At 52.4% G+C, this 20,332-nt stretch overlaps 4 protein-coding genes across 4 annotated transcripts; 2 read left to right on the top strand and 2 right to left on the bottom strand.

Annotated features, from left to right (window-relative positions):
- Nucleotides 1-1,007: 1,007 nt before the first annotated feature.
- Nucleotides 1,008-2,120, top strand: PG986_005175 (uncharacterized protein; the record flags this gene model as incomplete). Its single annotated transcript, XM_066841397.1, has 1 exon — nt 1,008-2,120. One exon carries the CDS (start codon nt 1,008-1,010, stop codon nt 2,118-2,120), a length of 1,113 nt encoding a protein of 370 aa, XP_066701259.1.
- Nucleotides 2,121-2,187: 67 nt separating this feature from the next.
- On the bottom strand, nt 2,188-2,801 carry PG986_005174 (uncharacterized protein; the record flags this gene model as incomplete). Its single annotated transcript, XM_066841396.1, has 2 exons — nt 2,188-2,696; nt 2,759-2,801. The coding sequence occupies 2 exons, from the start codon at nt 2,799-2,801 to the stop codon at nt 2,188-2,190; spliced, it is 552 nt and encodes a 183-aa protein (XP_066701258.1).
- Nucleotides 2,802-4,019: 1,218 nt separating this feature from the next.
- Nucleotides 4,020-4,647, bottom strand: PG986_005173 (uncharacterized protein; the record flags this gene model as incomplete). The annotated part of the gene is made up of 2 exons (XM_066841395.1): nt 4,020-4,429; nt 4,641-4,647. The coding sequence occupies 2 exons, from the start codon at nt 4,645-4,647 to the stop codon at nt 4,020-4,022; spliced, it is 417 nt and encodes a 138-aa protein (XP_066701257.1).
- A 15-nt stretch (nt 4,648-4,662) lies between these two features.
- PG986_005172 (uncharacterized protein) lies at nt 4,663-5,058 on the top strand (the record flags this gene model as incomplete). Its single annotated transcript, XM_066841394.1, has 1 exon — nt 4,663-5,058. One exon carries the CDS (start codon nt 4,663-4,665, stop codon nt 5,056-5,058), a length of 396 nt encoding a protein of 131 aa, XP_066701256.1.
- Nucleotides 5,059-20,332: the final 15,274 nt, after the last annotated feature.

Here is a 20,332-nt window from a genome sequence, read left to right as displayed (position 1 = left end):
TGAAGCTCCGACTCGATTGTCGCAATGCAAGTGTGCAGTGTGAGGGATAAGTGACCAAGGATGGTTGGTTGGCTGGCCAAACCAGGGCAAAAAAGTGCAGTGCAGTACAGTGAGTGCAGTGAGGAGAGGCAGGATGATGGACCTATTGCAACACCGACCGGTTCAACAACGGCTGGGCTCACGTATGGATCGGGCAAACCGGATCGACCAATTCTCACCAGGCCCGTTGGATATATGGAGGAACAGCAGCTGGAGCTACCCTTGAGCTGGAAAATTCAGGCCTATGTCCAAAAGGAGGAATTCAATTAAAGTGGTGAGCGTGGAAGAGCGTGTCAATCTCGTGAGACCGTGACGGGCTGGACGGGACGTGTCTGGTCGTGTAGAGGCACGGAAATTGGATTTGGGGGGGCGATGGAGGAACGGGCTCGGTACGCGAAAGAGACGCGCGCGCACTCACTCGTTGAGAGAATTGCTGCACGCACTGATGCAAAATCCAAGGTTGCTGGGCTGGGAGGTCATCCGAGGGGGCACGGACCGGTGCTTAACAGATTTGCAGCATTTGCTCAGTAAGGGAGCGGGGTTCATTGGCTGTCAGCTGGGAGCAGAAATACAAGCGGGGCATAAGGAGGTGAGAAAGACGCTAGCCGTAAGCCGTTAGATCCGATGGCTCACCTGCAGCCTACCCCGATCTCCTCACCTTGGCTCACCGAGAGTGGAAGCGATCAAGCTCTTATCGAATGCTCTGCGCCAAAGAATCCATACAAGTCGATGGCCCGCAAGCCTTTGTGCAGCGCGCCAACTTCCACACACCCCCCTTCTCACGGCGGAGACTATACCCCCTTTGTCTTTGGATGCCATCTGATTAGTAGCTGTGTCTCTCTTGGCCCATCGCCCCTTTTTACATATGGCAACGTTTTGTTGAAACATACTAGAGGTCTTGGGAGCTAGCAGCGACACAAGCCCTCCAGTTTCTACCTAGATTGCTAAGTAGGCGCACTCATGCCACGATGCCGCCCCAACTACCCCATCCCGACACTGTCATACACCTATACCGGCACCTTCTCCGCGAAGCCACGTACGTCCCGCCTTATTGTCGCCCGTGGGTGACCGAGAGAATCCGATCCAAGTTTCGCGACAACCGGAGGCCCAACATCCACAAGGCCCACCAGTCACTACGCTACCTACGCTCTGCTAACGCTGGCCATGTCAGTCGCACGCTCCATCTCTGCTTCCTTGCGTCTGGTAGATTGGGTAAACGAAGACGTCAACTGGCAGACCTATACTTGGCAAAAGAACCCGTGGTAGATTCGGATGCCCTAGAGCAGAAACCCTTATTCCCAACAGCGAAAGACACCGGATCGAGTCGCAAACATCGACCCGAAGAACCCCCCATTCAGAGTTGGCTGGACAACTGGGACGTCCAAAAAATCAAGGCAATCGCGGGAGCCCAAGTTCGGAATCCTAGCATCAACTGGCCAAAACAAATGCGCAAAACATATGATCCCGCGTTTGTCCTCCCCAAAGAGAACGCATGGGGTCGGCCGTTCACGCCCAAAGTGATGAAACGGAAAGAGCAAAAGCACTACGCAAAACTATTAGCCGACTTGATGCCCCCGGTACCACAAGGCGAATGGGACCTGCTGCAGGCCCTCAGTTTGGGGCAAGCAGAAACAGACATGTTCAATGTCCCATCAAGGCGAACGGTTGCCACGACGCCTGTCGCAAGCCAAGACTCTGCGACAAACACTGCTCCGGAATGGAACTGGGAGGCGTATGTCACAAAGCCCGTACGAGCGGTGGAGCGTGGCAACTCTCGCGTGTTCAAGTCATTGTCCGGTGCTTGCGATTCGGACCCTCGCGGCCAAGGCAAGCCTATAGGAGTGAAAGCTTTCAGCCCCAGAAGGCTTCGGCGCAGTATATACGGCCGCGTGTGGGAGGCATCCCCGATCCTGACCAAAGCCAAGGGAAAGTTCCAGGTCACGTTCGGTGGGGCACGTCGAGAACTATCACCTGTGACTAACTCGGACCTGCAATTCTTCTCGGGCGTCGACGAGAAAGGCGCTTCCCCGAAAGGCCCAGTGGCTCACAAGGGAAATAAACGGTTGAATCAAGCGCTCTAGTACGTTTCACTTCTTATTTTATATATACCCTCAAGCTCCAGAACAGGCAGGACGTGCGGCCGTGTTATTAGTCCAGCATGCCCCCTAGCATTGTCAATGCCTCTTTTTCGACCCGCATGCCTAGCCATTCGGTCTGTGGGATAGCGCCTATGGACTCGTAGAACTTGATGCTGGGCTCGTTCCACTTGAGGACCGACCAGTCAAGCCGGCCACCCTTCATGGCCTCGACCTCCTTGGCCAGCTCGACCAGCAACCGCTTGCCGTAGCCCTTCTTCCGCTCCGTCTCGCGGACGTACAGATCCTCGAGGTAGACGCCGGCCTTGGCCCGCCACGTGCTGTAGTTGTAGAAGTACAGGGCCATGCCCACGGTCTTTTGTTCCTCGTTGAGGAGGACCAGGCAGCGCGCCGGTCGCGAGGGCGTGATGGGCTCGGTGTTGGGCGCGGTCGAGGTCGAGGTGACGCCGTCGGGGGCAAGCGCCAGGGTCTCGATGAGCGTGGCCTCGGTTGCCTCGACGGAGTGGAGCTCGTGTTCGTAGTCGGCCAGTTCGCGGATCAATTCTAGGATTGCAGGTATGTCTAACTCATGTGGTTAGCCTACCTAGTGGTATTGTGGCAGTCTAAGAAACCAAGATGCCTACCTTCACGCCGCGCATGGCGTACTGTACAAGGTGATGGGGCCATCGCTGCTGTAAGTTCTTGCTTCCTAGCTCTTTCTCTACAAGTGGAATAAAGCGCCGGAGGGGGAGATGGTAGGTAATGGAAGAAGTATACACGCTCGTGCTATGCGTCAAGATCCATTCGATATAACCTGCTTCATATGTGAAACATCCCACGCCCTTCCGAACTCCTCTTGCTTGTCAAACTGCGCCGAATAGTCAAGTCCATAGTGGGGGTGGTTCGCGGCGTAACGGCAGAAAACAAGCCCATCCGAGCTTAGCTCCCCCGCAATATGGTGCTCTGAATCGCCCATGGCTGGCCATGTTAGCGTCACCGCCTTCGCATGCACCAAACTCATTACTACTTCATTTCGTTTTCCCTCCCGAAGTCGGCCGCATAGTGCCGTTCCGTGTCAATGGGCGCATGAGGAATATTGTATCTTAGAAGATCATGGCTTTGCACGAGTCACTTTCTTCTATCAGACCGACTCTTAGGGATGTATGCCAGCGTTGTTTTATTCGGTAAGATCCCATCCATCACGCACGCTGCTTGTTTGTGCCTACGGTTTTGAACTCCTACGCTGAGGCTGAGGAGCAGATATATCTCTACATCTATGTACCCATATCTATTCTTTGGAAACTCGCCTTGATGAGCAATACGAAATCCGTTTCTAGGATTTACCCGTAATGTTTTGATATCCTTCTGCAATTACCAAGTGATCTGAGTCATTCTCGAGTGTGGTGGTTCGAATACAACAATCAAGTCCAGCTCAGCAATTACACATTCAATGGCCATAACAAACATCGGGAAAGTTTTAATACTGCCAAAGAACAAATATCCATGAATATGGTTCGCGGTGTGATCTTTCCCTTGCCAAACTTCACACAGCACCAATATCCATTGTTGAAATATTGGAAGAGCAAGCCCAAACGTTGACCATTCTTGTGCCGTTATCCATGCATGGGTTGGACGTAAGATGGCTGGCCAGCCCCCTTGCGAGACTACAAGTAAGAACAGGTACTACCTATGGAAACTCTCCATATAGGCATATGTATTGTGAACTAGAACAAACGGGGGGAGGTAGCAGGAGAGTTCCATCAAGCCGGTCCATCAACCAACCTCACCACCGGCCCGAGCCATGTGCCATCCTTGCCAAATCTCCATTCTATTTCAGAAGCGCGGCGTGCCACCGAGAACCTCCACGGCTGAGATTGTGCACCGTCTCATCGGGCGTTGTGTCCTCTATCCCGGGTGGACCGGTCGCGTGACGTTGATGGAGATGCCGTAACTCGGAAACACGAACGCGCTGGATTTCGGTGCTGCCCCCGAGATATAGAATTTATACAGTGTTTTGTCGGCCGTTGTATCGAAGCTGTACCGGTTCGCCTCAATGGCTGTATCGCTCCGCAGAACGTGGGCGGCCCAAATCCGCGTCCATCGTGAGCGCGCCAAGCTGGACGTGTGAGCCAGTGACGCGTTGACTTCCAGCAAGCCGGCGTTGATGATGACAGACGCGCCGCTGGGGAATGTGTATGTAATACGCGGCAGCGGCGGGTCGTAGTAGATATGGTCGTTGTCGAGCTGCGGGAACGGGGGTAGATGTATGGTATGCTTCTTCGTCGCCGAAAGTAGAGGCCCCGCCGCGATTTCGACTATTGGTGTTGGGATGATAGCGGTGACGTATTTTAATCAATTGGATTGGTTCCATTTAGTCGAGACTCCAATCGCCAAGGGCCGCGCCTCTGTGGGACGGAGTGTAAGTTATGATCTTTGGGAAACGATGGGTGACTGCCACATTGGCAACTCAGTAGATGCTGCGCATCACGTCTGAGGTGGTCCGCCGGCTCGGATTGGTCTGCGTACGCGACATGATGGCGCCGTAGGGATGGAGTCCGACGCCCTGCTGAAAGGTTCCCGAGAGCATAGTATTGTCGTACAGCAGCTGATGGGCTTCGCCGTCGTCTGGAGTAGCGCCGTGATCTCTGCGACCGACAAATCAGGGAACGGAGACTTGACCGGGGCGTTCTACACGTTGACGAGAGACGTGGCCATGCTGGCCACCGACAGGATCGTGCAAGTACCGTCGGGTGCCAAGGGCCACACGCGGAGGGCCGGAGAAGGCGTCGGCGTCAAAGAAGAGCCTGTACTTGCCATCATAACCCTCAAGTGCGTCAAAGTTTCCCAGGAGCCTCTTTCTCGCGTTCACGCCGACGGTGGTAAAGTGGACGGTACAGAAGTAGCCGGTCGAGGGCACGTCGTAGTCGACAATGTAGGGGTTTGATGTGTCCTGGTTGAATCCTATCATGTACCTGGGAGTGTACGGCTGGCAGCAGACCGTGACATCTTCCGATAGGCAGTCGTCCGTGACTCGAAACCGGACGACGGCCGTTGCTCAGCTTCCCCTGGCTTCCAGCATTTGACTTGTTTCTTACCACTGGTTTCGCCATCAGCTGTTCTCGGTAACATGCGGGTCTCGCCCCTTGTGCTCTTCCACGGGCCAGAGGAAGGCATACAGTATATAGGTCCCTCTAGAATCGGCCGCGGTTCACACTAGCGGGATATCTCTATTGGCATCGGGGCCGACGCTTAGGATTCTGAGCGGCTCACTGGTCTGGTCCGCATTATAGACTCAGGACTTGTACTTACCCCAAGCACCGGGGCTCCCAGCACATGACGACAACAATTACCTACCTTTCCGAGCTCCGCAGCTATTCGACAATCGGATTGTTCCCGTACGGAGACTGAGTGCTGAGGTCGATAGGCTGATCGTGTCCACCCATCAGCCTGTGCCTTTAGAGCTGACGCAACGACGGTGTCACTCTCACCTGTGGCCGAACTGCCAAACATCCGATGGGCGTAGAGTTCCAAGTTAGGGGCTACACCAGTAACACCATACCCTTGCTTGAGGTCCATTGAATTCATACCAATGATACCTACATGAGAGTCAGCTACCTAGGCTAACCGAGTGGCTTCTGAAAAGGGGCACACCGGCAACAGTAGTACCATGACCGCCGCCATAGCAAGTAGCTAGTGAATCCAAACCTTCTAGGCTTCTTCTGTTGTCCACTTTCCATGAATATCCCCGGCGATCTTATGCCCGGGGCCTAGCCGGCACCAAGTACGGGGCTTCTGTAACCGACACCGGAATCGACAATACCGATATTGACCCCTTTCCCCATTCCCACGGCAAGGAGCTTCTCGAACACCCCAGTATGAAGGTGAGAGCAGGAGTATCGTCCGCACTGGGCGTCAACGGCTTTGGTAACCTCGCTGGTGCGAGCCCTCTGTCATAATATGCATCTAGCCAACCGGTTGAAGACGGATAACTATTTTACAATTTTGGGCTAGGGATCTATGCATCAGCCGCCGGCTCCGCGTAAGCAACACCAGGTACTATTACCTTGAGTCCCGCCTTCATCCTCGCAGGTGTCCCCTCGCTCTGCAAGCTGACAGAGATGCCGGTGAGCGTACCAGGCGACTCGAATGCGTGGCGGCGTACTTGCGACCCAGGGCAGTATATGCGGCTCATTTGTTGGAACACGAATGATGACCGGCTGCTCGATTGGCAAACGCATGGTCCGTAGCTCTTTATTATGAACAAGTTCTACAGCCCACTGCTTTCCGAGCCAAGAGCCGGCAGAGTCACCCAAGAAATCATACAGGAGAAACGCATTATTTAGTTAGTCAAGGAGAAGTTACAGGAGTCAGCTGACATATTCACATCGGTGGGTGACTTCTGTTTACTCCTGGCCGGTTAGGGAACCCATTCAACGTCATCTAGGCGACCATGTGTATCTCTGTGATCATAGTTGATTCTAGCTGGCCATTCGAGAAAGAACACAAGCTATAATGGCCAAGGAAGGCAATTCAGGCTTTTATTCCAGCCGGAAGTTCGTTGGGCCTCTTTTTCTAGAAGAATACTGCGTATCCTTGACTAGGACAAAATCACGTTTCGAGCAAGCAAAGGGCATCATCAACACCGGCTGTCGAATTGCGGCTCTTTCGCCTACAATACAAACCCGCCTCAGCGAGTGCTCATGCTTACGCGACATGTGCTTCAGTTACCTATCAAACATGACGTTCAGGTCACTGATAAGATGAGGTCCGAGTCCTTCCCCTTGCGTCTTGACAACCTGCAGGGGGCATCACGAATCGGAAGGCGAGGACGTCCCGGGATAATGCAACCCTGCTTTTACCAGAAGATTAAGACTTTATTGGCTGGAAGGCATGCCAGAACAGCCCTACGGATATAACCAGGGTAATTTGATGTGCTATACGGAAAATCGATACTGGTTGTCTTTATACCACCCCTCCCTTGGTTTTGTCGACAGTTCTACCAACATCTGTTGAACTCATTCTCTCACGTCCGTAGCGGCAGCTCGCAAGACAGATAACTAGGTGCTCTAAACAATAAAACCGGTTTGTGACTACCAAGATGGCTGATGTCAAATCTTGTTGGTGGCGGGAGTATGGACACAGTAGGCGACAAAGACTCCTACTCAATACATCAGGGGCGATTCCCTTAGACACGGTTGCATATGTGGTGGATGTATGTTAGAAAATAGCGTCTTCCAGGGTAGATTCGGCTTTTTCATTGGTCTCGATGCTGTTTTCTCTAAGCTACAGCACCAAGCAAACATGACTGGTAGTAACTAACAACTAAGGGGATAGTATAGCAACAACTATTGGACTGTATAAGAGAGCTTGTAATCTTATAGATACTATACAGAATTGAAATTATACCTAAATCCAAGAGCATAGACTCCCCTAAAAGCATAGCAAGATTACTTATACATTACATATAACCTCGCCCATGTATATCATATTATATGGGGCTCAGCTGGCTGATTGTGGCTGCTTGCAGATGCTGGGTAAACTCTCTTAGCATCGTTCTTCCATATGATATATGATAGGGTGGAAAAGTCATATACAGTCGTTGTTCAGACGTATCAATGGGGTCTCTGGACGGACCATCCATATCGACAGCTGCTTGATGGGACCTCGCATCCAATGTAGATTGGGACGGGCTTACCTGTCAAGAGGTGTACTTGCAGCGACCCGTAGACTTCAACTACATTTTGCAGAAGACCAAGTGGATGTCACCCAATAGATACATATCACAAAGTTACCACAAGCAGAACAAATGCTTGCACCGACTTGTCGGTCGACACTCCGCCATCACAGGTAACACCGAGCTTACATGCATCACACGAGAGATCCGGCCAATGATAAGTCGCTCCGACATATGATATGCCGTGGATACAGTGGTGCTGTTAGGGCTGGTCCCACTAGTTGAATTTGAATGTTGGACTCACCGACTACTGCCTACATATGCAGAGGCGCAAAGAGTGGAATCAGCCCTGTTGAGCCGGGAATAGCATCAGCCGGTATTCCCCTTTTTGCTTACTGTCCGTTCTGTGCTGCCGGTCGAAGCGGCTTGGCATGTTGGGGAGGACTTTCGGTGACCGTCACTGTGAATCCTCTAGACGCATGGCCCAGCCCACCCCCTATCAGCGAATGAGATGTGTCACGTAGCACGCTCATACTTACGTCATCACTCAACCGGGATATGTGGTGGCATTCGATCTACCAGCTAGTGAGCCCTCTAATCAACGAGTATTGCGCAAAGATGGTTATGTGCTGTGCTGTGAACGACCCTCTAGCCCCAAGCCACCTTGTATTGCGATGTGCGATTGCCACGTGGATGATCAGGCCTAGAGTACACTGTAAATGACGGCCGGCGACGCTTGCTGCTGCTCATCCCTAGGGCCAACGTTTGATAGTCGAGAGCCGAGAAAGGGTCAGCTCCACAGACGATCGACGGCCGAATCTCTCTAGCTTCCCTGGTGGCTTCACCTGACAGTTTCATTCCAAGAGACTAGAATTGGAGATGGAGCATGGATAGGTGTGGTAGCTTTGGCGATCAGGAGTGTTGACCGCACCAAATAGGATGAACATACGGGCCCGGGGTTAGGATTCATTAACCCCAAAGCAGCCCATGCTGTCAATATTCGACAACACCATGAGAATTAGAGTTTCAATCAATACACGTATTGGTGCTAGTCGTCAGATCATGGTGGAGCAGCATCTGCTGTAAGCGGACGATCCGGGATCACGCGATGATGGACATGCCCGTTTTTCTCTTCCGTTGTCCGTATCTAGCATTCAGGCTAGCCTGGCTCGAGACAAGCCTTGTCTCCTTTCTCTCAGCTCTCGGTTCACACCCCCTTCACCTTTTTGTTTTGCTTTCTGGCAGTTGGGCGGCCTCGGTGAGGTGGGTCATAATTACTTCTTTTTTTCCTCTTGACCTTCCTTTAGTTGCACTATACTCTCCTACGTGTGATTTGACGGAGCCAACTCCTACCCATGTCCGAAAAGCTTTGGACTTTTTGGGGGGTGGGAGGAAGGGAGAGGGGCGAGGGGCGAGGAAAAAGCAACGATCTGTGGCTGACAAAAGAATCGACCACGCATGGAACTACCTGGGATCGGGCGTACAGGGGCTGGCCGCCGTCCAGTGGCATGTCGCCAATAGCGGTTCGTGTGGAGCGAAGTGGTCTGAAAAAGCGTATGCGTGTAGCCGTAGTGAGAGTGAAAAGGTTGTAGTGTGCGCACCACCCGTGCCCACCCCCTTCTGTCACCTCCACCAGGGCAGGCTGCCAGCCTAGGCCCAGGGGGAGAGCCGATAGCGGTATCTCGTATCTAGTATGTAGTAGTTGCTTGGCCCTTGCCCTCGCTCCCGGAGACACACCCGAACTTTGTTTTCTCTCCTGGACTCGGCCGTCTTTTCCTCGCACCACTCCGCCAATCTCCATCCCGTTGGCATTGTGAGTCAATTGAAGTTTGTTTCCCCTTCCATGCGCAATGCAAGTCAATGCCATTTTGATGTCAGTGAGCTTACACATCGTATCGTGAAACCCATCTCTCTGGAGCTCATAAGACATCCGGGGTCGTTAGCCTCTATGCATGTCCTTCTGTCATCCTTCTCTGTAACCACTGAGCCTAGGCAGTATTGGCGTCGGAAGTACAGACCGATGATGCTCTGTGGTTTGGTGTAATCTAGAAGAAGGAGAATGAAAACAAAAAAAAAGAGTATCATCGGGTGCGTCATTTAAGATCAAGCACTTGCGCGGGTGCTTGCATCGGTAGCTTGGGAAACGTGCTCCTCGCCCGTCTTCGGGGTCAGGATACCCTTCGTTGAATATCCCATTGGCTGCCTCCCTCTGCGCAGTTTCTCGGTCGCACAAAGTTCGCCAAATACCGTGTTGCCTTGGTATACTTTGCCAAGTTCGCCAGCGAGAGCGAGCGAGCGAGCGAGCGAGCGACTGAGTGAGGGGACCTCGAGTATCATGGGAACATCGTCGTTGTTGTTCCAAACCACGGCTGTTCAGTGAGCACAACACCCACGTGCGGTCCGTCGGTCGGTCGCGGAACGCTAAGACATCCCATGTTCCAGATTCGATCTTAATGGGGAGTCAATTGAAGAGGGAACTAGAGAGCTAGAATGCAATATGCCATTTGCAGTCATTCACACTGTCCAAATTTCCCTAAGTCAGCCCATCTTGGAACGTCAGCCCACGCCACCTACACAGATAGACGGAGGGAGGCAAATCGATGTCCGAAGCATTGCACGGCAAATGCCACCGACTCTAATGGGAAAAGGAACATAACGTCAGCTAGTTTCTGTGGGGGAGAAGGGGGGGGGACAAAATCTGTTTGTATGTACGTATCTTGCCAATGTTGGATGACGAAGATACATCGACCTTTGGACCCCACTGGCCATGCTGCTTTGCGTTGCGCCCTGGACGGGTAGCCGCATACGTTGGACATCGGGTGCGATGGCGGCCGTTGGCTCTCTGTCCAGAAGCCCATACCCCCATCTCCCCCATCCTGCCCTCGCCCCCTGTCCGGAAGTCCTGCTCAGAGGCCTTGATCAGAAGCCCTGTCCTACTCTACTCCTCCCCTTCCCTGTCCTTGACCTTAACGCTGGGCCCTGGGCCCTGGAGACCTCTCGCCTCTCCCTCACCCTGGTAACCTACTTTAATTTCCCATAGATTTGGTAACAGCTGAACGGCCAATCACAGTTGCGTCGCAGCAAGGAATTTGTCCGAATTCCTGTAGCATCGCCTTCCCACGGAACCTGCATCTTGCGTCCGTAATCTGCCCCCCCCGTTATGCACACACGTCACAGCAGCAGCCTTCTCTTTTGGTTCTGTTCTCTCGATATATCTTGACAACCACCATGTCGTACCCCGTACCCAACATCTGAGCCACTTTCGCCTATGCTGCGGCTACATTCGACCGTATGCTGCATGCTCGGTGCTGCATTGGTCGGCGGCCTACATTGGTCTTATGTGACTTCCGGCGATTATGCCCCTGATTCGTGGGAATGTATAGTCGAGCGAATTAGAGTTAGAGTTCCAGGCCCTGGTTCGAGTATAGTGAACGCTTTCTGTGTGATAATGATTACGTGTATGCACTAGCCTTATCACAATCACCTCAATTTCACATCGGACATCTTATCTGGGACCTGATATCGTGAAATGGAATCCGTCACAAACTGTCTACTTACTAGGTCTCCCTAGTCGAGAGGCAAGTAACAAATTTCCACGCATGGACAAACGGAGATAGCATGGCCTGCAATGGGAAAGATCCGGACCCGGGTAACCTTTTGAAACAAGCCATCGTTGATGGCCCGTTCCACTGGGTCGTACAGGCGCACACTTGATGAAAAAAAAGTACCTACCTATTCCCCTCTCTTTCGTCTCTTTTACAGTACCGTACCCCTCACTCACCTTCTCGCCCGTCGTCCGAAAGCCGGGTAGGTAAGTTGTGACAGAGCGGCGGGCCTGTAAGCTTGTCTGATGGTTGCACTACATGTCATGCATGTTCTGCTACGGACGTAGAAAAAAGAGGGCTTTGTGTGGACGCTGGGATTGGGCAACACGCGCATTGCTGCAGGATCGAGGAACCTACCGAGATGATGTACCCAAGCACGGATACCTGCTCGATTGGGAACCCCCTCCGTGGTACAATGTGCTTGCGATGTCCATATCTGGAATATCAACGACGGAAGGATCACGTCCTAGCATCAGCAGAGCAAGGTTAGCGTGCTCTACACTCTACAGACTGGTAACATATCAAGCAAGTACATTCGCAGGTAACAAAAGATAGATGTCGATGGTCAGAAAAAGGAGCGGTACGCTACTGCGGCTATATTCGACCACACTATACTGCCCAGACAGGGTTATCGGTGGTTCTGGCCGAACCGGTCTATACCGCTACTTGGTTGCATGTCCGGTACCGACCTCGAGAACTCGGCGGCGGATAACGGCATTCCAGATCTAGATGGTGCATGTAAGCCCGTCAAGCAAAGATTCTTCAAGCATGGGTGCGCATGCGCTGCAACGACGCATATGAGATATACTAAGGAGCGGCAACCAATGAATATACTGCCCAACAAAAATTGTTATAATGTTCGAATAACATATGCTACATGAATGACCATGCAAGCGATGTTGAAGAGGTTGGGTTAAGGTGCACTGAAACAAATCTACCTGCGGTCTGTCTGAAAAGCTGACTGTTTCAAACCCGATGGAGTGTCTAAGGCGTTTGCTTACTATAGTTCGCAGCCAGTAGGAGGGAAGCCTGACTAAGCCCCCAGGGGCTAGGAGGCCCCCAAGGACGAGCAGGCGAGTCACTCGCCTACCATAAGCAGTGTACAGTTGATATAATGCCCCCAGGAAGGACAGACTTGGCGAGCTGCTGAATCATGCATTGCCAACCCATGTCGCTCGTTGCATATGCCTTCTATTCCCACGGCGCGAAGGTGAAGAAAATAACGCCCGAAAAGTGGTTGGGTTGGCTAATGCACAACAGCAGAAACCAGCATACATGCTATGACGCAAACCCATAATTACAAGGCTGCTTCTGCGTGTGCTTCTGGCTTTGCTGGGTGTTGCTGCAAAGTAAAGGAAGGAAAAGGCACGGGACGACGCGTGTCTGCAGGTGAGATATCTCACCCTGTCCTTCGGTCATGCTTCTAGGTGCAGACGGGCCAAGCCCTACGAAAACAAAACCAAGATTCTGGGTCCACCCTCGTGGGTGGCGTACATATGGGCGGTTACTATACGAGCAGCAAGGATAGAGAAATAGGGAGAGAGAGAAAAACAGATGCCCGGCACCTGTCCATGACTTAGATGTCGTGGCCAGTCACACAGCGTGAGATCCAAGGGGTTGTCTGCCGGCGGCGACCCAAGTGCCAGGATAGATGGGTCTCATGGGAGAGCGCGAGATCTCAAGGATTTAATATCCACGTGCATGATCTCGAAAGCAAGTACGCGATGTCTTTCGTTTCTGGTTACCCCTCTGGGCCGAGGTACCTTCGCTCGCCTAAATAGATTAAGGGGAAAAAGGTGAGGGAGACAGATAAATGGAAGATATAGAAAAGTGAGAAACAAAAAGGAGGGAACCCGATCGTAGGTTACCTATTCTCAGCAACTTACTGCTCGCCATGATCACACCGCATCGCATCAAGGGAAGCGGAACGGCCATTCACGCATCCGATCCCCATGGGCTTTGCATATCAACGCTGCAACGTGGCTTGGGGCGGCGCAAATGCGTGCCTTGGAAGGCTATTCTTTCCCACACCTCCAGAGGTGCAATGTCCGGGATTTGGAAGTGGACAATCATCAGAGTGTTCGGAGTGTAGAATAATTAACCCGGGATCTCCTTGCAAAGAAAAGCAGCAATCAAATAGCAGCTCCTACCTCCATCAATCACGTATATGGGATCAGTTTTGCGTTAGACCTGCCGCCCAACGGCTGCTTGCAGCTCTGTTTATTTTTGCCTCCTCTTCTTGCTTTGCTTTGCGGACACGGGAAAAGATACCAGCAACACACACACATCGGGGGCCCTTGCCGGCGTTCCTATGCCTCCCGCATTGCCTCCTCTTGCATGCTTCGAGTAACAATAATGGCAGACTACGGAGGGTAGGCCTACCGAGGTACTGAACAGAAATAAAAATAACCTGTATGCCAGCCAATCAAGGGGAAACACTCTCGGCCTGATCCGAAGCCTCAGGTGTTTTTTGTGGCTGCTACTGGGTTGTTGCTTTTTGGGGGGAGGAAAGGGTGAACGAGGACCAGTCAACGCCTCCAATAATGAAGTCAGCTAATGCATTCATAAGAAATAAATCGTGTTGCGCGTAACGCCATTGTTCAATCAGCAGACGAGGTTTTGGTTTTATTTTTTTCTCTCCTTCAATCTTTGCAGTTTTCAAATTTGCACTTCTTGCTAGAACGTTGTGAACGTTGAGACTACGTTTCATTCGTCGTGCCCTCCGCCCAACGGCCTCGTTGCGCGCAGGCCAGGCGCGGGATGGAAACCATTCGCCGCGTGAGTACCTATACATAGAGTAGCGTAGGGGTGGCCCGTACCGCACGCACATAAATGCATATGTTCGAACGGGCGGGCGAGCTGCAGAGCCTAGTCCCGGTAGCTGCAGCAGTAGCAGCAGCCGTATGAGAGGCCGAGGGACGGAGGTTTGCTTTCGATGGGAAACCCCCGGTTCCCCAGCCTACCTACGCAAATGGGTCGATCCAGCACAGACAAAGGCCGACGCCGACTGTTGTATGGTGCGCGCAACTTTTGCAGGGTGCGGCAAGAAGGAGGGGGATTAGCAAGGGCCGTTGCAGCCTTGGCGGGCGTATGCTACGGCGGGACTATAGGTGAGCCGCGTCGGCGAGGTTGGAAAGAGGAAAACTAGGTTCGTGGCATACATGAAGAATGGCGAACTACTGCTGCTCATGCGTTGGTGTGCCCGTTGACCCCTTGGTGACAAGTGGATGACGATAGCGAACGGCGGCGGTGATGGTGTTTGCTGGACAGAAGAAGAAACGACAAACCCCCAATGGCTTTTCATTGCACCAGTAGCGAAAGTGCAATTTGACTTTGGATCTAGTCAAAGCGCTATCGCCGACCAGCCTCGCCACCCCCAGGCCTCGTACTAGATCCTCACCCACACAGGGACTTCGCAAATCCGGCCCATCCTCGAACGAGAAGGGTCCGCGAGCCGTTGCGGATCTACGCTTTGACACTTCCACCTCCTCACTTCTTCTCAGGCCAACAAGTGCCAAATGAGCCAAATGGCGGGGCCGAACGACCGGTGGGAAAAGAAGCGTTGGTGTGTGCGTTGTGCTGTTCGCCCGCCGCGGCAAGTAATGCACTGGCGGCGCTGGGATCGAATCCCTGACCTGGACGGCATACGGAGCGGAGGCTGGACCAGCACCAGCATTCCATCCACAGGTCTATCTGTCAATGTATTGACGGGCGGGATGCGATGTACTTCCCGCTACTTACATGCACATAAAGTACTTACTTGCCCGACCGTCATCTAGCGCGAAGACGTGTACACGTATTCCTACATGCTGATGTACGGATGTCAATTCAATGGTCGCACAGTCAGGCAATCGATGATGAGCTTATTCTTAGCTGGGAGAGAGAGTGCGCGACGGTACCGACAACCCATTCATTGGATACCAACATATCTTCATCATTGATCGATACATCTTGCCTGGCGCAGTGCATGGCCGCCCTCATCGGATTGGCTGCCGTCGCTAATGCGAAGATCCTCTGTGCAGTCGAAACAGCATATCCCCCCTAAGCCTTACACCTCCGTATACAGATTCAGATAGCGTACCCCACTTGCTCGATCGTGGCCATCATCAATTGCTACGCGCGCGAGCGGAGAGCTCTCCAGCAATTCAAAGTGTACATAATTTGGGCGTCGCGGTTTTTCTCGGTTGGATTGACGTGATCTACGGCCGTACGGGCCGGCCTTTGGGATTCGTGCGACGACACGCGACAGCGGGAGAGGGAGAGGAAGAGAGGAAGAAGAGAGAGAGAGAGAGGTAATGGAGAGCTGGACGTGTGCGAGGGTCGCTTTTTGAGACGTTAGGGGGTGAGTGAGGCTGTATACCGTCCCCTTCTGGAGTGCAGTAACTGCATTTCAGATGAAATGGTTTCGACCTGATAGTAAGTATTAGCCGACCTTGACTTTTCTCATTGGTAGTGCACTGCCCTCAATAGCTGGACATGCAGAGAGAAGGACTCGGTCGCTTGCTGCTGTCGTCAAAGCCAATACAGCATACAACCTAAGCGCCTAGCAGACGGGAAGGTACAGGATCGAGTGTGTAAACATAGAGAAGAATGAGAGATCTCCCTGTCCTGTCTCATCCACAAACACGTCCTAACCTATCTACTCTCAGGGGCCGGTTTCGATCATCGCATAGCCAGTGTAAGCTGATGAGGGGGATGAAGTCGAAATTAGAACAATAGCCTCTACGGGGTCGAAAGTCAATGGCGTCGTAAGTTTTCTGCTAGTTGTTTGACGGCGGTCGCTATCCCGCAACCTAACCTTCGATTGAGTTGCGAGTTGCCGATGCTAGAGATGATGGGACGGAATGACGGATTCCCACGACGGCGGCCGCTATTTTGGACGTTTAGTGGGCTTCTTCCAGCAGGGTTGACCCCTAGAGAATAGGCGAGCTTGGTGGTGTACCAAAGTCTCCGAGGCCCGATCGCGCAAATTGGCTGCTAATGAGCCCCTAAGCTGGGATGACCCCTCCGCATTTTTGGGGGTCGGATCGAATCTCAGATCTGACTTGACACCCTTGCCTGTCAACGACACTGAACCCTGCAGTTGCCAATGGGATTGAACTAAAAAGTACTCGTCCTCTCGCTCTCGCTCTATCCCGGCACGCTGTTGGTCGCGGACAAACCTGACTGCTTACCTTGGTATCATATAGTTGTCGTCCAATATATATGGGAGTCCGGGATGTCACTTTGCTAAGCATCTGGTTCGTTAGGTGGCGACGAACCCACCCCCCAAGAGAAGAACTCCAAGCACAGAGTAGCGGGCGATGCCCCGAAAAACAAAACCATCAATCAATTGAGAGTAGACTAAAATATCCACATCGTGACCCCTAACCTCCAGAAAACTGCACACACAGTCGGCAAGAACCTGGGGGGGTGGCGTATCTTATTTAGCCCCCCGTCCTACCTCAGCACATCATCGTATGCAAAGAGCTGTGGACTCGAAGAGGTCGCCGTGCCAGATCAGATGCGCATCTATTTCCAGATGGCCCGCGCGGCACTGAGGGCGCCAATCCAAGTAGGTGCCCAGATGTAGAGTGGGCGCCGTTCTTATACCCTGGCCGTCGTTCCTTCCTCCAGTCACCTTGTGTACGTCTGAAGTGAACTTTGATGAGATGCACTTGCCTTATTTATTGCCGTAACCCAGTTCCTTCCGTCTTTATGGGGAGGATTGGACATTGCTACTGAAGCAGACAGCATCTGCGTGCTGATCTTCCGAATCTTCCGAATCTTCCGAATCTTCCAATTTCTTATCTCTGCATTCCACTCGATCTTCGTTAGTCAAGACGCGGTTTGGCCCCACGTCCGTTGACGATTTCGACCTGGATACGTATATTTCCCGACCCGGATCCGTTACACGACCTCACCGAGCCGTACATACATGTCTGGCGTAACCTGGAAACATACCTAAGCTATCATTGCCCGCTCACACATACACGGTGACGGAGTGATTACTCGTACTTGGAGGTTTCCATCAAATTGCTTGCTTGTTGTTACGAGCGTTGCGCTACTGGGCACCAGGAGGACTCCCCTCGAGAAAACCCACCCTGACGACACGACGACGAACAAAGACTAGGCCAGCCCAAGGTGTGCATATGCCGCCAAACTTGATCAACTGATGCGATCCAGCAGCCGTTGGGGAGAAAACAAAGAATCGCTGCTAGGTGATCAGCTTCAATTCCACCACCAAACGCTCTGGAGCAGAGCTAATCGATCCATGCCAATTTGTTAGTTTGGAATCCGTCCCCCTTCTTTTTTTCCTCGTCTCCTTCCTCTCTCCAGTTGATCTGCCTTGATTTGCGGCGCCCCGCTATCATTCGGCGTTCCTACATGCGCCACCCTTTCTTCTTTTTTCCCCTTCAACTCAAACACTACCCTTTTGGCGATAGTCTGCATCGCTCACATACCAGGCGTGAACAGGAGGCGTCGAGGCCACTGTCCCTTGGCCAGCCCCAAGTGGGGAGAGGTCATGGAGCTTGGACGGGGAAACAAGATTGCATTACGTTGTTACACCCCCTTACAACTCATGCTCAATCACCAGTCTCTTCCATTTCACAGCCTGGGGTTTCACCGTGGCGGCTTCATCCGCGGTTGACTTTGCACACCATGGCTGGAACTGTGGCAGATACGCACAGACAGACATACAGGCAGACAAATATGATGTCCTTCTCGAGATGAGATGAAGAAGCAAGCAGGAAGCATACAGAATCTGGCCCAGCTCCAAGGAGATGCAGTGTACACACACCCCCTATGCATACCTACTTACAGACGCACGCACGCACGCAACGCACTACGTTACTCCTTGTTCCCCCAAATAGGTACTCGGGCGTATTTAGGGTACAACCGGCCTGCACGGGTACGATGGGGATACATGGGTACCCAAGTCCCATCCCATCGTCCCATCGTCCCATCCTGTCGACCCTATGTAGTCCTGCCCCACGCTACAAGGGTGCTGCGTAGTGGGCTCAAGCTGCATCGCAGATCCTCCAATAGCTGCCCCAGCTAGCCTCTGTCCACCCTGGCCAATGGCATACGCAAATTCTATCCTTATTCACAAGATGCACACCCACCCACGCTGCAAGATCACACACCAAAAGGCAACCCAGTGCCTTCTGCACTGTCACCTGCTGATTCCGCTTTGCGAGCTTACAATCAAAGCTATCTTCCGATACGCGCCTGCTGATTGCCAGTGCCGGGATACCGCCCGTCATACCCTGCCACTTTTGATGGCATGACAGACTGACTTAATCTGGGTTAGGTATGAACGCATTCGCTCTGTCCACCAGCCTACATACAGCGTGAGATCGCCCAGACCCCTGCCAGGAAAGTACCGGTAGTAGCGGCACTAGCTTGCAGCACGCGATATAGTGTCGTTTAGCCTTCTCTCAGTACATGCTCTCAACAACCCGGTACGTCGTCCAGCCCTCTTACTATAGTCACCCCTAGGGGCGCCCTGGCCAAGGATCCGCTCAGCGGCACTTACACAAGAACATTCTGAGCAACACCCCCCCGGTACAAATTCTCATGCCCTAAAAGTGTAAGTCCCATCTATCATTGATTCTGTTCTTGTTACATGGCCTTGGCACTTCGGCCGTTCGAAGAATTTCTGTATCCTGTGTACATTCTCTCCCCCATCAGACAGACCGCATCATCCCAAGCTGTACATATCCACCTATCAAAGAGTCCTTGGATGAACCACCAGTGGCTGGTTTCCTTATTCCAAGCACGCACGCATTCAACCAAATGTTGGGAACTTCATAACACCCAGCCATTACCCCCATAACACCAAAACCCCCTGTATCTGGCACCCAAGTCCTCCAAGACACCGGAAATCGCGTTTCAACGGCTGCCGGCTCACAGTGCATCATCCCTGCCTGCGTCTGCCTTTCCCCACCATAGGCGCCACTTGAGCGATCTCTCACTACCGCAATATTGGAATCACGCTGTTCCCGAGCCTCGACCTCACATACGCATAGTTCCCCAGCCAAAAGAAGGGGTGTCTCGCCCATAGAAGCCAGCCAGCAAGTAACAAGCAGCCGCATATTGCCTGTGACCTACTCCTGGGGCTCCTTTGCGGAGAAGGAAGCGCGCCCACGCCAGCTGCCAAAAAGGAAAGACACTGTACACGACGGTATCCAGCAAACCTGGTAGTGAAAAGGTACATGGTAAAAGTAGATGTCTGTGTAATGCATGGATGAAGTCTCTCTCTCTTCGCGACCTACCACAGGATCATTCCCTTTTGAAGACAGGACTGTCTATTACTTCAGTCGGATCAACACCGCATTTGAAGACTATGTTTCTGTCCCCTTTTTGTCTCTTCTTTTCCCTCTAACCCTCTCACTCTTAGATATTCCACTTTCCTCCAAGCTGTTCCAAGTTGATAGGGGAAAACGTCTCAGGTTTTCCTTGACATCTTGAGTCGCAAGCGTTTGCTAACACTCTACCGATCTCCGCATAGTCTGGTTCCCGTTTACCAACATCTTTTGCCGGAAATTGTCAGTGCTCTCTTTCTCCCTATGCTAGATGAGGCTTGGCCAGTTGGTGGTTCAGTAATTTACGACACGAACCACGCATGCCACGCGAACCATCCGGCAGCCCGCGTTTGCTGATTGCAGCTCCTTCTTTGCTGACCTTACTTATGCGAACAGGTTCGGGCTGCCTGCATCACCAACGAACACCCAGTCTCCACCACCATTCGCAAGCCAATTGACCAAGTTTTGGCCTATGATTCTTGTGTATCGGGCACCAGAAGACAGTCCCCTTTGTTGGTCTACAGTCACTAGGTGAGTTGTCACTTCTTGCGTTATGGCACCGCTTCGAGCAGGGCATAGATTACAATGTTTCTATGGCCCAGCAGATTCTGACACAGCTGACTCAAAGAAAAAGCACGGTCCAGACTGACA

Source organism: Apiospora aurea, assembly GCF_038362705.1.
Source record: "Apiospora aurea strain CBS 24483 chromosome Unknown utg000004l_segment0_segment0, whole genome shotgun sequence".
NCBI classification, from domain to species: Eukaryota; Fungi; Ascomycota; class Sordariomycetes; order Amphisphaeriales; family Apiosporaceae; genus Apiospora; species Apiospora aurea.
The sequence above is the reverse complement of the archived record's forward strand: the minus strand, read 5'-3'. Positions and strand labels throughout refer to the sequence as shown.